Genomic DNA, 17,563 nt, shown 5'->3' on the forward strand with positions numbered 1-17,563 from the left:
ATGCCCTTTGTTTATATGAGGACTTTTATGTCAGTTTGGTAACAACTACCAGATCATGTGGCTTCCGAATAAAAAAGAATCTGGGCTTCTTGTAGTGTTTGAAATACAGCCTGTACATGTACTCTACATGAGAATGTTATTGAGTGTGTATATGTACAGTGTACATGTATGTGTGGGGGGCACAACACTGATGCATACTGTCATTCGTACAGTATACACTGTACCATAGGTTGGAACAGTATACACTACCGTGCTGTTATAAGTTGGTACATACAATGTGTACCTGTGGCACAACTATGAAATGGGGCATTAACAAAGGTCAACTTGGGTCACAGGTTACATTGTACTGACCATGTTTCCTGCTATATTCCTGGATCTACTGTACAAGCGGAAATTTTCGTGCTGTTGAAATTTTCGCGCATTTCGCACAATCAGAAACTAGCGCCAAAATAAAAGCACGTGAATATTTCTGCTTGCCATAAGTTTCTGTAGTTGATGTCTTGATATCGCGGAATTAAAAACACGCGAAACTCTTCTTATCCGGCCGAGCGCAAAAAATTAGTTCAGCGAAAATATCCACTTTTACAGTATCTGAAACCTTGTTTCTTTGTGCGAAGCTGCTAAGATTCTTCTGTTTATTTTCTCATTGTTTATTGTTGGTTTCTTCTCTTTTTTCTGTAGGGGGGGTTGGACATGAAGTGGAGGGAGGGTCGTATTACATGAAAATGGACGCCAACAGGATGCAAATACAAATGTATGCGCAAGAACCACACTCTGCATAGGCCTCGTGATTTTTCTCTTTGATCATTATGCTCAAGTTGATATCAATGTGTACAAGTATGTAGTTCTTGTGTGGGGCTCTGTACTATTGTATTTCACGGCGGGATCATGCAGTACATGCATACAGCCTGTGGTAGTGCCAAGTTCATTCACTTTGTGTATGTGCATAGATCTGTGTTTGATAAAAGAACTATTTGCCATGTGAAAAGAAGTCAGTTAAATGAGGGACTTGAATTGTTCCAAATTCACTGATAGTGGAAGCTGCTAATAGTACGCTGCACTGTGTTTGCATAACTTCTCGCCACAGAGACAAGAAACGCCCACTGGAGAGTAACAATTGTGTAGAAATAATTACTGTGTATACATTTTGCACTGCATGCATCAGGTGTGGAACACATAATTCGACACTCTGCAAGTGACCTTTCGTGACCTGGGTCATGTGATAATGCTGTATCTTAATCTCAAAACGCACTACATGTATATCCTCTGATTGACTCTGCCTGAGGCTGTAAGAAATTGTGCGCAAACCTTTGTCAGTGTTGCAGCGGAGGTGAATGCATGCATTATGTATGAGCAGCAGAGTGCATTACACTGTACATGTGTACAAGTCATGCATCTGACAATGTTATTGTAAACTATGTATCCGTAGGCAGTATGAAGTTACCAGTGAAGCAGTGCTTGAGCAGCATTAGTTACTACACTGTGCCCACATTAGCACTGGATTCAGACTACGGTATGTCCTTCCCTCTCGAGTTACATGTACTCTTGGGTTTTCGCAGAAGTGAACTGAATGATGTTAGATTTCTTCTTTTGCTTTCAATGTGAATGGAGAATAAAATCTGCAGCCAACAGTTACAGCAGTTATATGTGTTGATGTGTGCTATTCTCACAGCAAAAGGATACAAAAACATGTGAGGCATTTAGGTTCATGATGTTAAATCCTTTGTTTTGGAAAATTATAGTAAGGTTGCATATCACCTTACCATGTTGATATAGAGGCTTCTTTTCTAACACTTGAATAAAAAAAGAATTGGATATCAATTCAAAGTAGTCACTTATCTACATGTAGCTCCGAACTCTGACCAGCCAAAGTTGATACAGTGCATTTATACTGTAAGGTGTTGTTTGACTGGTGATTTAAACTGACCATTTTTATCCTGCATCCAATCACAGAAATGCTTATTTGAAATACATGGTATGTATCTTTTATGCATCTAACTCTGGAAATACAATGCATTTTTTTGTCAGCTTCGCCATGCTTGTACTATGGAATTACTGTATGTATTCATTGTTTGGCAGTTGTGGTGTAGTCATTCATGCGTAGGCCAATGAAGTACGTATACACATGTGTATATATGTCATGTCTGTACAGCTGTAAAATTGCATGTGCTTATTATAAGTTTTGTTTTGTTTTCATACAGTCGCTTCTCGCAAGGGTGTCAGATACTGTAAAAGACTTTATAACCCCGTCATGGCTGAACAACCTGTGGACTAACCCAAATGACGATGACGGAGAGGGAAGTTCCCGATCCTCTACCCCGGAACCGCCGGCCAGTAGCAACGTAGTCGCGAGCACGCCGGGCTTCATGCCCCCGGCGGTTGCCACGAGCACTCCCGACGTCAACACCGGGCGCGGGAAGGAGGCCCTCGCAGTTCCCAGCCAGACGGAGGTGGAAACCACACCCATCGTGCAATCACAGGGGGACGTTGTGCAAGAGAGGGATGATGATGTTATGATCATTGAGGAGGATATCCCTAGTACCAGCAGGGGGATCAGGCACACGCCCTTACCTTTCAGGAACTATGCCAATCCTATAGGGACGTCCACACCAAATGAAGAAATACAAGCTTTGGCTGCTCGGAAGCCCATTCTAGATAAAGGTAAGGCAAATTTTAGAGGAATTTTAAAAAAAAAAGAACAAGTTACAATGAAAAGAAGATTGAAGAAACTGAAAAGGTAGTTAGATAACGAAAGCTCTTTTATTAATCATTTACTACTGGATCACATGAAGAATTGTTGCCTTAAAGATAACATATTAAGAAGAATGGCAACTAAAGATTCAAAGTGAAGAAGATACAAGGAAATTGTGAGGTGTCCTTTCATCCATAAGTTATTGGGTTTTCTTTGTTATTATTTTTCTGTATTTGGGACCGCATTGTAGTGCCCAATTCTTGCAATGGATTTTTTTTTAATGTGGACACCATGAAGAAAAGGAACTCATGCATATGCACATGTCCTATGAAAAAAGAAAAAAAAAGATCTGTAAAGAAAAGTCTGTCTGAAAAGGATTCCACAAATGCTGTTATAAGAGGAGAAGTATGTTGGTTACATGTGTCATTTGCTGAGACAAGCATGTCATTGAAACCTCTTTTTAACATTTCATCTTGTTAAAACATGAAACAGACAGATGCTCCTGCAAAGAAGTGAAGCATTCAACATGTCTGCTGAATTTTTCCCTGCTTGGGTCAGAGTGTAATCTACAAGGCTTGAATTCTAATCCCCAATTTCCTGATTTCAATTTCGAGAGTGCAGCAAAAATGCAGTAAATCACAGGGAGACATAATTCCAAGACATACATCTCTACTGCATTAAATGAGAGTAGAGCAATAGCTTGTGCATGCAAGTTTTAAAGTGTGTTTCATGGTGTATGTGTGCGGGAGGACATTTCTGGGACGAAGAATATGTTCGACTGAAGATAGCCAGTTTATTTTTCTCCTACAGAATGCAAAATGGTATTCTTGAGTTTGTCAAACAATTGGTTTAAATCCTATTTTGTCAGACGGCTGAAGACTGTGATTGTGGGTTGCACAGGAAATAGAGCCATGTAAGAGTGTCTGGGTGACGGGTGTGTGTGGGGAGGGGGAAGGAGACAGAAAGAGCGCAACATGAATGCCTATGACTTTATTGGAGGATGCTACAAAACCCACTAGTCCACTTGCCCTTAGCAACTAAAACTCCCCATTGGGCAAAGAGTGTGAATGCACTACTGTTTGCTTGCCAGCTGAGGGGTAGAGACATTGTGTTTGCAGAATGTATGTCTGTGTAACACATTACAGAGCTGCCAACCATCTTTTCATGTAGTATGTTTATTTTTGTTTTTTGTCTGAAATTTGACTTGGCGTGCCTAGTATGTGCAATTTTCCCTCTTTTGAATGAAAATATATTTGTCTTGAAGGAATATTTCTGTATTGTGCATGAGAACATTTCCTCTTATCTGAAGAGATTGGCAACACTAACATCCTCTTCAGTAACCCCCCCCCCCCCTTTTGTTTCGTCTGTTGGCTTGCACAGCTCTCTCAGTCACTTTACACTGTATGTTAATTACACTGTATGTTAATTTTTTTATGTGCCAACAGATGATGCTTCAGACACGTCCGTCTCAACCAGTGGGTGTTCCTCCCTTATACCTCACGTAGATAAGATAGATCACAGAGAGAAGCTATCCAAGAAGAACCTAGACAGGTTATCAGGTGAGTTGACTTGACAGGAACCCAAACAAAACAGAAGTGTCTCAGATATTTTTGCAACACATCTTCTACAGGCGACTCCCCTTGTAACAAAATCCTCTGAACCAGCAGTTTTCTTTTATGATATTGAAATCTCATTATAGCTGAACAGTAAGGTATATAAAGACATGTAGATGGTAGTTTTCGGACCTGAATTTTTACTTCTTTGTAACAGGAATTTCATTGTAACTGTGTTTGTTTACCTCACTATATTGTGTGAAACATGGCCTGAATTTGTCAAAGCTACCAAAATTTTGTGTACATTCTTAAGCTTGCCTCTCTTTTATTTTTAAAACATAACCAAATTGATGATGTGTGCTAGTTATAGAGTTGAGCCGTGTACATGTATTATCATTAAGCTTCTGTTTTGTGCAATCGGGGCTCAATTTGATTTAAAAAAAAAGAAGTTGCTATGATAGCAACTCTTTGCTGCATTGGCAAGTGTCGTGGTAATGACAAGAATCCTACATTCTGATCAGCTATTGCTGCGAGAAGTTTGCCAATCTAACAAGAATTGCTATCACAACATCTTTTGTGAAATGAGACCCAGATTATTCATTGATCAGTCCATACCCACACAGCATCGGTCAACGCCCAACAGACATTTGCATCTATACAGCATGTACATGTACAGAGTATAAAGGGAAGAGTTTTGATTGTCAATCTGAGCAAGGTACTACATGCCTACTTGCTGAGACCACTAAAAATCACTGTTGGGCAAGTAAGATTAAAAGGATACTTGCCTGGTAAGTGCCAAGGGCACTTGTCCAAATGTCTGTGTCGGCAAATGGAAAATATCTTTGTAATGCCCTGTTGAGTGAGAAACAGAGCATGTCTGTTTACACACTCTCAAGGATTGTACCCTTTTCCTGATATTGAGGAACAGTGCTGTTGACGTCATGTCCAAGGGTCCTTAGCAACTTTTTTTTTTTTTTTTCCAGAAATGGCGCATTCCAACTCGATGAACAAGAGCAGCCTCTGGTCAAGCATGTCCGGAGCCGGACCGTCCGGGGCTGGGTCACTCGGCCTGTCGTCGTCCCGACCCCAGCAGGCCATCACCAGTGCCAAAAAGCCATCTTTTAACAGCTCCTACTTTGGTTCACCAAGCTTGGTAGGTAAACGGGGCATCTTCTACGGTATAAGCTGTTATTTTCGCGAGGGTTTAATTTTCGCGAATTTCGCAAATCACAGTTGGATCGCGAATTAAAAATACCCGAAAAGTGACTCCATGCGCTGTGTTAATAGAGCATTAACGTGAGCGTCAACGTCGATTCGTGAAAACAACATCTCGCAAAAATGTCTATGATCTCGTCATTCGCGAAAATATCTGTACGCCAAAATAACAGCTTATACAGTATAATACCTTACTTTAATCCTATCGTCTGATGATTATCCATTCTGTGAAATACATTTGTTTCTTTAGGAGAGAAAAATTATGAGGCTTTTGGGTTTTGTTTTGTTTTTGTTTTGTTTTTGTTTTGTTTTTGTTTTTGTTTTTTGCTTTTTGCCTTTTGTTAAACCATTATTGAACTGTTCTGGATTACATGTTCAGATGTTGCCAGATGTATGTTCTATGAAAAAAACAAATACTCCCTATAAAGCTTTGATGTGCACGGTAGTGAAGAAAAGAAATAGAAAAAAATAAAACAGATAAAGCTCGTAATGTGCCTGTGCGTGTATGTGTGTGTGTGCCTGTTAATATTTGATTTGGTTACTGTAATGTGATACCCCTCTCTATAAAACTTTGATGTGCACACTAGTGTATTGTTTAATGTGTATGTGCATGTGTGTGATTAGGTTGAATGTAATAGGATCCCTTTTATGAATTGTTTGCTCAGTTCTATTTTGTAGCATGGACAGAAAATTCCCTCAAAGAAAATATAACTTAGGAGTTTGCCTATCCCAAGTGTTCTCTGGCAATGCCTATTTTGTGAGCAATAATTCAAAACTGAACCGCCCATAAATGCAAGCCAGCGTTCTTGTACTGACTCGTCATGTTTGATGGTGTCTAGTTAGATTACTGAAGTGCACTCATACATGTATAAGCACCCCGCCCCTTTTAAGTTTTATTGTATCTAACTGAACATCAGTTGTGTAAAAATGATACCAGTCTCATCTCAGTTGACATGTACTAATCCCTCTATACTCGACCTCCTTTCTACCACTGCTTAGCTTGGCGAGGATAGGCCCCGGAATGCATCACCCTTCTACCCAGGAAGGACACAGTTTGGTGGTTCCTCTGCCCAGCGGTCCAGCTTGAAGAGGGTCAGGAATTCTCCTTATGAGGTATGTTTTGCCTCCCACCAATTGTTAGGGCCACATTACCAGACAGACAGGGCAGGGGGAGGGAGGGAGGGGGCTGCAGCCTCCCCCCCCCCCCCCCACCAAAAAAAAGGTAAAACACACACGCAAAACACTTCTGGCTCTTTAAACAAAATAATGATAATAAAAGTGAAACGAAAATATTTTAAAAGGCAACAACAGCAACAAAACCCGACTCTCCAAGGATTCTGCCCCAGAAATTCTTTCTGTCAAAGCGGGCAAATCATTGTGTGTGTGCTGAGGCTGGGGAGTCCTGATCTTAGGAATTATCATGCTACTCAGCGCAGCCTGAAGCATCACTTCGTGTACCGTCATGTCTTAAGGATGCACACCATTAGAGACCCGGTAGCAGTGGGAGAGAAGGTTGGCCCGATTGAATTGATCTTTGTTCGTTGCCAACTGGGGTACATTTGAAAAACAAGACCAGTGTAGGTCTGCTGGAATAGAACTGCCAGTCAGCGAATATGTGCATCAAAGCGTATGCTCGTCTGTAACAATCGACTTCAGTCAGGATTCTTTGGCTATGTGTGTACTTACACAGAGATCAGTGATTAAAAGCTGTACACAATTTGTTACTGGGATTTTGTAATATAGTGTATACGCCATATATTTCGCGAGGCTAAATTTTCGCGAAACAGGAATTCCCGACGATTTCGCGAGTGGTTAGATTCGCGATCGTGGAGTCCTGTACTGAACGGAGAAATGTACATGCGTACGTCACATCCACATCGGGATCAGAGTCAATATTTTTGCGTGTCTTTTATTTCGCGAATAGCACCTGACTCGCGAAAATAAAAACCTCGCGAAATGTTCAGCGTATACAGTATCTGAGCCAGGCCAGCTTTCCCACTCATGTTGTCCCCACACTACGGGGTCTATAAAGTTAGTATTTTTTGTCTCAGATTTGCAAATTTTGTACCCTTTTTCTTTGGTGCTGGTATGGATTTCATAACTTTGACCAGAGTCAGCCAGTCATTCTCCGCTGAAGGATAAGCAGGAAACTTTAAAATGTTGCCAATTTGATGAGAATAGGGTAATGATTTCTGCTGCAATATTACCCCAGGACTGCATAGGTCAACAGTGACAGACTGCTTTGGAAATTTGAAATCTTGCCAATGTCAGGCACGATTCCCTCCCAGCATTGTTCTAAGGTCTTTTAACTGCATGCCAAAACCCCCTTGGAGGAGCTCATGCCATGTCAAGTTAATAGAAGCATTTGTTGTAGCAGTTGTTTTCCCTTGTCAAAGTTTCTGTGAATGTCATTCTGTAGTGGCCGTGGATTATCCGAAGTCATATGTAGAGGTCCAGGATAGTATGCTCAATGATAGTGGAATCATGTTCACAGGATATGGGGAAAAACCCCAAGTCTTCAGGTCAGAAATGGACTTTGTTCAAATACTATTGTGTACCAGTATCTTTAAGACGTCCAATGGCATTATGGGCCTCACTGACAAATGTCTACACAAGTAGATGATATATCAGTGATGCTAGACACGTGGTTCTATGTTGATTGATTTTTTATTTCATCAATGCCATCCTCATCATCAGTGCTGTCTTGACTCTCTCTTCCCGCACAGGTTCATCTTCCCATCAAGCGCAACATCAAGCCCAAGCCTGCCAACATCAACCTCGACAGCAAGCTGGGCGCCACGAGCTCGACGGCCAAGAAGATCCTGGACACCCTGGAGCGGATGTCCACTCCGCTGCTGGACGCCAAGAAGATTCCGCTGTCACCCACTGCGTCACCGTACTCATTTAGAGTAAGCTCGCCCAGTGCCTCAAAGTAGAGTCTGGGGGAAGAGGGGGAGCCTCTGAAGATAGGGGGATGAAAGAGTATTGTGCTTGGTTGACAAACCACTTACACAGGGCTTGATATTAGCGGTGACCCAGTGGCCCAGGGCCACTAAATGTCGGTGTTAGGTCACAGAACTTTCGAAAAGCATGTCTTTTGGTGGCCTGGTAGGGCAAATAGAATTCAGGTGAGATTCCTCTTTTTCTTTTTATTTACAGCCATTACATTTCTTTTTTGGGGCCACCAAAATTTCACAGGTATTAATTTTCGTGGCCTAAACATGCCACAAGAGAAAAAAGATAACATATAGCCATGACATACATATGGGTGGAGTGCAGCTTTGACACAGATGGTAACATGCCAAATTCAGGCACTCTTGTGTGTTACTATGATTTTGTTTTTGTTTTGTTTTTGGGGTTTTTTAGTAGTGTTTTATTCGGGACGTAAGTCACCTCAGCTGATGTGCAGACGTACTGTGACCATTTCCCAACAGGCAGTAACTATCCTGTCATATTTTTGGGATGACCCACCATTGTTGTTTCCAAACACGGTGTTACGTGGGGTACACAAATTGACAGCCTGACAACCAAGATGCCAGGATTAAGATTGAGGTAGTTTTGACTATCAGCCACATTGCAATCCTCCAGTATTAATTGCCGAAAGAGCACTTCCCATAGAGCAGCTTTACATCAGTAAAATGTTGGTTGATAGCGTGGTTATAAGCCAGTTCGGGGTCCCAGTTTGAGCATGAGCAGAAAAAGGTCATTTGTACCGAGAGACAGGTTTGTTTTTAATTTCACTGAGATAAGCATCTGTAATGCTATGATTATTCATGGATTCCTCATAAATGGTGCCTGCCTGTACATCCACCTGACAGCAAGCCTGGTATTGTGCAATGTTAACGGAAAAAGTTTGTTAATGTATTCAAAACAGCACAATGAAATCATCTACACAGGCTCATTCTTTGTTAGAATACGTGTTCCATAAATTGCTATGTTGGGCAAGCTGCTGCATTATGTCGCTATGAATTGAGTGAAGTGCCTAACCAACTGAGAAAAATGAAAAGTCATTTGTACCCATGTGCACATGAGCTATCTACGAACTGGCTTATTGACAGAGGAGAAATGAAGTGTGTGTGTGTGTTGTTATCTCACGCAGCCAACTAGTAGGCTCTCGAGAAGACCGGGTACCTCGAAGGCCCGAGACCCGCCCGTCTCCGGCCTGCATGTGGCACACCAGGCTAGTATAGCCCCGAACAGGCAACCCCCGGTTTCCATGGTGATTGATGTGGAGAAGGAAGACAGGACGAAGGATGCTTCGGCGGAGATTGAGGTGAGGGGAGTGCACATGTTGAAATCTTTTGATGACTGATGTTTTGATTAGATAAACAGAATAAATATACATGTGGAATTCTGAATGGCACTGGTGATAAGTCATGCTCACATTTTAAAAAAAAGAAATGTGTACCTAGTACATACTGTTAAATTGGATATTTTCGCATGAGTGATTTTTTATGCTTGGCTGAGTAAGATATATTTCACTTTCTTCTGTGTAGTCAAGACATTACATGGTGGTACATACAGGAAGCATAAATACTGGCATGCTTTTATTTTCACGCTTGTTTCTGGTCGTGTGAAATTTGGGAGAATTTGTATCCTGCTAAAATTACCCACTTTTACAGTATGATATATATAATCAAATGCATCAAAATGCACTTGAAGACAGCAAATAATGAAATACACAATATTAGGGCTTGTTGTCTATCTGTAATCTGGACAGCAGTGTGTGCTCCCAAAATGGTATAGTTCCTCTTCAAATGTTTGTTAGTTTGTTATTTTATATCGTAATTTCGTGAGAGATTACGTCATATATGAGATCCCGCTAGTGCGCGCGCCACTCAATTCGTTAGTCGCCGCCATCTTGCTAACACGGGAATTTCTGTGCTCGGAAAATTCGCCGGAATTGCACTTGAATATTCAAGTTTTCGTTCGAGTTGGATCGACGTAATAGCGAAAGTTACCTCTACGGGAGGTTTTGCCAGGTTTTCTGGTTTTAACGATCATTCTTCAGCTGAACAGCAACGGAATTTATGTCTTCGACCAACGTTCCAAACGTGGGCGGCGCAGCCGCACCACCGCTGCTGACAGCAGTCGCGTCCCCGGCAGCCACCGGCAGGGGTCGCGGAGACCAGCACGCACAAGAGTGCAAGCAGAAAACTGCGACAGCCAAAGGTAAAACGCCTACTAGAGCCGGCAAGGCAGGTACTAGTAATAGTACTACTACAACAAGCAGTGCTAACCCTAGCGGTAGTACCGGTGCAAACAAAACAGTGAAACCACCTGCCAAACTGGCCTCTAAAGTTTCAACTTTGGAAGATAGACTCGGCAAGCTTGAAGGCCAATTAGCTGTGGTTGTTCAATTTGTGGAGGCACAGTCGGCAAAGCAGACACCAGCCCGTGAAGGCGGTGGCAATGGAAAGAGTATCAGGACTCGTTCTGAATACTCCCCTTCAGACTCGGCAGATACTGACTGCCATTATGATGATGAATATGCGGCACCATTTCTGGGCCGAGATATGGATGAAAACTCTGTGATTATCCAACCAGGTCAAGGGGATAGTCGTGATGACAAATTTGATATTGAAGAAGGCGAAGTTCCCCCTTCTGTAGTGGAGAAAGTGCCAAACATTGCAGCCAAATTTGCTGTGGCTGAGGAAGTTGGTCCCCCCATTGACCCAGAAATTGCTAAGTCTACAGCCTACCTTCTGACCCACCAGCTCGAGCCCAAAGTGGTAGATGAAACGATCACTAAATACCCCATTCCCAGCAACTGTGAGCTGGTGGATGTGCCGAAAGTCAACCAAAGAATCTGGAATGGGCTACCTGCCTTTTCAAAGACACGAGACCTCAAATTTCAGAGACTCCAAAAGAATCTCACGAGAGGCATCAATGCCTACATACATACAGTGTCGGCACAGGATATCACTGAACAGCAACAAGATGCACTAGCACTTCTGTGCAGTGCGAATTTCGAGCTAAATTCCTTGCGTAAGGAATTCATGAAACCAGACATTGGTTATCAATTCCAGCATCTCTGCAAGCCCTCTACCCCGGTCTCCAAATTCCTTTTTGGTGACGACCTGGGAAGGCAAATGAAAGACATAAGAGATGAACAAAAAGCAACTGAGGGTGTCCTCAGGAGTGAGCATAGCAGACAATACAAAAAGCAGCGTTTCAGCCCATATGACTATGGCAGGAGTGCATATGGCAAGGGCAGGAGCAAGATTACATCAGGAAGCTCAAATTTGCCCCAACAGTACCGCGACGCGGGCTGGACTACTTCTCGTGCAAGTACAAGTGATGTCACTAGGCCTACAGGTGCAAAAGGACCGTGGACTGGAGCTACCAGCCATGCTTTTTTAGGCCAGCGCCCCAAGGGGAGGGGGAAGCCGTCGGCTCCCCACACCTTCACACATCCCAGCCAGCACCAACCGCACTGCGGCAGCAAGCAGGGCTCAGGGATGAAGAGAGCACGATAACCTCCAGTTCAACTGACGAGGTAAACATGACATCTGATTCTAGTGATTATGCAAAGCTATGTCATAATAATGTAGAACCTATGGTAGGAGGTCGACTGAAGCAATTCCTCCCAAAGTGGCGCAAAATTACTTCAGACCCACATGTGCTAAATGCTGTAAGTGGCTACAGGCTTGAATTCAGTAAAGAGATGGGTGCACCATCTAGAACTAAACCCCCTTACCTTTTTCGGTGTAATAAAGCCGAAGAGGCTGATATTGATCTTGAAATTTCTAAACTCCATGACAAGGGAGTAATCGAACCGTGCCAGATGGAAACTGGAGAATTCGTGTCTAATATTTTTACACGGCCTAAAAAAGACGGGGGTACACGCGTTATCCTAGACCTGTCTGATCTCAACAAATATCTCCAGTACCAGCATTTTAAGATGGAAAATATCCATACTGCTATTGAACTCATTTCAGAAAATAGCTTCTTAGCTTCAGTCGACCTTCGGGACGCGTACTATACAGTACCTGTGCACCCAACACACAGGAAGTTCTTAAAGTTTTCCTGGAAAAATCAACTTTGGCAATTCAAAGTACTGCCTAATGGCCTGAGCACGGCGCCAAGGTTATTCACTAAACTACTGAAACCTGTATTTACATTACTGAGAGAGCAAGGGCATGTAGTAATTGGATACCTTGACGATGTACTCATTATTGGAGAAAGTGAGAATCAAACATTGCAAACGGTTTTTGAAACCACTAGCATCCTTGCACAACTTGGGTTCTTGGTACACCCAGAAAAATCAGTACTATGCCCCACTCAAGAAATACAATTTCTTGGTTTCATTCTCAATACTCAGGCCATGACAATTCGACTGCCTGATAACAAATCAGAGGAAATACAGTCCTTGTGCAATGAACTTATGCAAATGGCAAACCCCAGTATCAGGCAGGTGGCTAGAATTATCGGGAAAATGGTAGCATCATTTCCCGCAGTCCAGTATGGACAGCTCTATTACAGGGCTTTAGAAAGGGACAAAATCAAAGCACTCAAAATGAATAAGGGGCATTTTGACAGAAAAATGAGCCTATCTTTGGAAGCAAAACAAGAGCTGCAATGGTGGACAGACAATGTGCAGTCTACTTTCTCACCCTTACGACACCCTAAACCTATGCTCGAATTGTGCACGGATGCCAGTGGCAAAGGCTGGGGGGCATCTGATCATACCACCCATACAGGGGGTAGATGGAATGAAGACGAGCTGCAAAAAGCCAGGGAGAATAAGATTAATTATCTGGAGACCCTGGCTGCTGGCATGGGACTCAAGTCCTTCTGTTCTAATTCACAAAACATTCATGTTTTGTTACGGCTAGATAACAGTACTGCTGTTGCGTACATTAACAACATGGGAGGCATTAAATCCCTTGACTGTGATCGGGCAGCCCGAGAGATTTGGCAGTGGTGCGAAACTCATAAAATTTGGGTCACTGCAGCACACTTGCCAGGAAAGCTGAATGTGGAGGCAGACCGCATGTCTAGAATTTTCAATGACCGCACAGAATGGATGCTTGACCGCACAGTTTTCCAAGAAATAACTTCACGTTTTGGGACACCAGAAATAGACCTATTTGCCTCCAGACTTAACAAGCAGGTAGAGAACTATGTCACATGGTTGCCCGACCCACATGCCAAGGCTGTTGATGCCTTTACTCTCGATTGGGGAAAGTGGTACTTTTACGCATTTCCTCCTTTCTGCTTAGTTGCTAAGTGCATTCAAAAAATCAAATCTGATAATGCAACTGGGATACTAGTAGTCCCAAAATGGCCAAGCCAGCCATGGTTTCCTCTCCTAAACAGGATGATGAATGAGGAACCACTTGTTATTCATAGGAGTGAATCCTTACTAACATTGCCAGTTTCTAACACTCCCTAACACTCCTCACCCACTAAACACTCAGATTGATCTTCTTGCTTGCAGGTTCTGTGCAAGCCCTTCAGAGATGCGGGATTGAATGCACGTATAACTGCTGTAATGGCCTCCTCTTGGAGAAAAGGGACTAAAAAACAGTATGCAGTGTACATAAACAAATGGAAAGCATTTTGTGACAAAAAATGCAGCAACTACTTGTACTCGGATGTTCAAGCTATCCTGGAATTCCTGAGTGACATTTTCTTCGATAAAGGGGCAGGTTACAGTGTCATAAACTTAGCACGGAGTGCTCTATCTTCATTTGTGATTCTTCGAGATACTATGTTTACAGTTGGAAACCATCCCTTTATCCAGAGGTTTATGAAGGGAGTCTTTCAGCTACGCCCACCCAAGCCTAGATACATGGAAATGTGGGACGTTAACCTTGTTTTCAATTTTCTTCGTTCTTGGTCCCCAGCGCACATTTTGGACCTGAAAAAATTGACGCTTAAATTGTGTGTGATTATTGCATTAATCTCAGCACAAAGGATTCAATCATTACACTATCTAAGCTTGGATGGTATGGTGTTAAGAGATAATGCAGTCACCTTTCACCTTCATGATCTCCTAAAACAGAGCAAGCCTGGAAATTACTCACACAGTGTCAAGCTCCAGGCATACCCGCCAGACAGGAGACTTTGTGTAGTCAGGTACTTGCAGGAATACATCAGCAGGACCCGCAGAATCAGAGCTAGTGAACGGTACCTTTTTGTTAGCTACAAGAAACCGTATCACAGGGTATCATCTCAAACAATCGCTCGCTGGATTAAGGAGGTTTTGGAGGCTGCGGGTATTGATACAGAGATCTACAAGGCGCACTCTACTCGGGCAGCGTCTACCTCCGCAGCCAATAAGGGAAATTTCCCAGTATCTAAAATACTTGCGCAAGCCGGTTGGGCCAACGAAAGAACCTTTCGCAAGTACTACAACAAGCCCTGTCCTGCTGAGAAAACCTTTGTAGAAACAATTATCAAAAAATAGACTGTGAAGCCCTAAGATTTGGGCAGACATGTCTTGAACTGCCTGAACTTGTGAACTCTTGGAGACACAATATCTCTGCAGCATTCAACCTGAATGAGATTTGCAATGGAACCTCTTGTAAGGTATGCTTCCTACCCCTTTTCGGGGGGGTTGCCTCGAGAATGTAACCACTGGCTTTGAAATCTCATATATGACGTAATTACGATATAAAATGGAAGATTAAACGAGAACTTACCGTTTGAAGTTTAATATTAATTTTATGAGTAATTGGAGGGTGAGATTACGTCCCACCTCACCCTCCCCAAAATTTCAAACGGTAACTTAATCTCTCGTTATCTTCCTACATCAGTGGTCACATTCTTGCTTCTAATATTGAGTGGCGCGCGCACTAGCGGGATCTCATATATGACGTAATCTCACCCTCCAATTACTCATAAAATTAATATTAAACTTCAAACGGTAAGTTCTCGTTTAATCTTCCATTTCTGATGACAAAAACCTCGGTAGCACCTGGATTGATGATTTCTTGGTTCTTTTCTCTGTTTCAGGTGTTGCCAGTCAGCACGGCAGCGACAACGGCCAGTGTTGCTCCTTCATTCAGGTAAGTATTGCCTTGCTGAGTGACTGAACTCGCCCACTTGGCATTGTCATGAGGATCTCTCTGTGCAAGATGTCCTACAGCGGACTAAACAGTGGGACGATTACTGCTGCAACAGCTTGCCAAGAGCTGGCTCTCTTAAGAGTATTTGGTCCGATGCTGTAGGGACCCTTGTCATGTTTGATTTTAACTTTTCTTACAAAGCAGGGCCTGGGGCTCAGACAGTATCTATTGTCCATCTTTTCAGTGTCTGTTTGTCATCAAAGCTCAAGTGTTTATGTCGTGTCTCCAGATGTTCAAACTGTATCAACACTCAAAATGCTCATTCAGTTCAGCTCAAACTGTCCGTTGTTTCTTTTGGTTGACCAATATTTAACCCTCTACACATATTCAGAGGCTTGTTTGTTTGTTCTAAAGGTATATAATATTTTACTGTAAAACTGTTGATCAAGGAATAGAAAATGTGAAAGGAACACAGGCAGTACATTGTGTGGGTAAGTAAGCAGGTATTATTTGCAACCGTTTGATGTTGTAGGTTCTCTGCACCCATATCCTCCTCAACACCCGCCACTTCGGCGTCGCAGAGTGTAGTAACAAAGGACAAAGCGGGAGGCAAGATGAAGTCCAAGGTGAAGAACACCCAGCATTACTCATCCCACCAGGAAGACGACGATGTGGTAGGAATCTTCGCTTTCATTACACTTTTGTCTTCGTTTGTTCGCGTTTGAGCCTGTTTTCTGTTGATTTCTGTGCTATTCTATTCTTCATGCGTCACTGCTCCCACTTACGTCATTTTCCTTTTGCCCCATCAAACAGTGGTTGTGATGACAAAATTGACAGTGAGTTGGTAGGGCTCAGTAGTTGCTGGAGAGGTCCAGACTACAGAGATCACTAAAATGAATTTTAACTTTTAAGTAGAGTGAATGCCTTTTCTGATCCAGAGTGAGGGAGGGAAGTAATGAAGAAATGTAACATTATATCCAAGATGATGATGGTTATCGTAATCACCTAACTTTATCATAGTTGTATGCATAATCAGAGTCAGAAATTACATAGACTGGTCCTGGGGACATTTCATTGGATTATACGAGTGTACCAGGATATTGTGGTGACACTTGGTTCTCATTGATCAGTCAAGTTGTTGCTTAGACTTGGCCTTTAGAGGAGTCATTTCATTCTGCTCAGGTGGAGGTACCAGACCTTCCGCAGGTGGCTCTGCCGCTTTCGGGCAATCTCCCCAAGTTCAACTTTGGCACAGCCCTATCTTCCGCCGGCGCCCCAGCATTGACGAGCACTCTGGCTTCGTCTTCAGCGGCGTCCTCCGTCGCGAGCAGCGGTAGCATCTTCTCCTCCAAATCATCAACATCAACAGCGGCGCCAGCGTCGACATCGACCACATCATCGGCATCCTTCAAGTTCTCCGCACCCAGTGCAGGTGCGTCCGCTCCTCGGGAGGCGGTGCCACCGGAGAGCTTTCAGTTTAAGTTTGCGGCGCCCATCATCAAGCACACGCCCAGCGTGACAGCCTCTTCCTCCATGACCAGTTCTTCCACAGCAGTGAGTGAAGTCGACTGAGAATTTGATTTGAAGTTTATAAGCTAAGTCTTCTGATGAATGCCTGGCAATCTGCTCACAAAGTACCATATCCTTCGCAAAAACTGTTTGTTACTCTTCCATGAAAGATGTCATATTTCATGCATTTGAAAGAAAGAGGAAAAAAGCCTGGATTTGTCATGAGTATTATGGTTTTAAAAAGTTAGATTCCATTTCAAGAGTTGCTATGGAAATGTTAAAAGGAACTAAGAAGGATATTTCTCAGTACAGTTTTGTTTTTTTTTTGTTTGTTTTTTTGTTTTGTGTTTTTTCTCCCAAGAGTGTGACAGCCAACTGGTCTCTTGTGTGTTCCAGCTCTGACCTCCATACTGTACATGGCATTTACTTTGCAGTAGTTTTATCTTCACAAAATTGTTGAGAGTCTGCATTTGTTCACAAAATTCACGACAAAGTCAATAACATCACAAATGCTGTGTGTATTGTCTCCAGGGCAGGAAGGCACTTAAATTTTGTTTGTAGAAAAGGAATGATGCTTA

The 17,563-nt window shown here is 42.7% G+C and overlaps 1 protein-coding gene across 1 annotated transcript in view; it reads left to right on the forward strand.

Moving 5' to 3' along the window:
* Positions 1 to 17,563, forward strand: part of LOC139727969 (uncharacterized) — a 45,054-nt gene that overhangs the window by 12,991 nt on the left and 14,500 nt on the right. The window contains exons 2-10 of the mRNA XM_071638943.1: positions 2,202 to 2,661; positions 4,138 to 4,251; positions 5,229 to 5,398; positions 6,460 to 6,573; positions 8,187 to 8,369; positions 9,560 to 9,733; positions 15,424 to 15,476; positions 16,009 to 16,150; positions 16,659 to 17,030. Of these exons, the coding sequence (XP_071495044.1) occupies positions 2,202 to 2,661; positions 4,138 to 4,251; positions 5,229 to 5,398; positions 6,460 to 6,573; positions 8,187 to 8,369; positions 9,560 to 9,733; positions 15,424 to 15,476; positions 16,009 to 16,150; positions 16,659 to 17,030 (1,782 nt within the window). The remainder of the gene's footprint in view (positions 1 to 2,201; positions 2,662 to 4,137; positions 4,252 to 5,228; positions 5,399 to 6,459; positions 6,574 to 8,186; positions 8,370 to 9,559; positions 9,734 to 15,423; positions 15,477 to 16,008; positions 16,151 to 16,658; positions 17,031 to 17,563) is intronic.

This window comes from Diadema antillarum, unplaced genomic scaffold, assembly GCF_040938485.1.
Source record: "Diadema antillarum isolate AM-2024a unplaced genomic scaffold, OU_Dant_1.0 scf00000018, whole genome shotgun sequence".
NCBI classification, from domain to species: Eukaryota; Metazoa; Echinodermata; class Echinoidea; order Diadematoida; family Diadematidae; genus Diadema; species Diadema antillarum.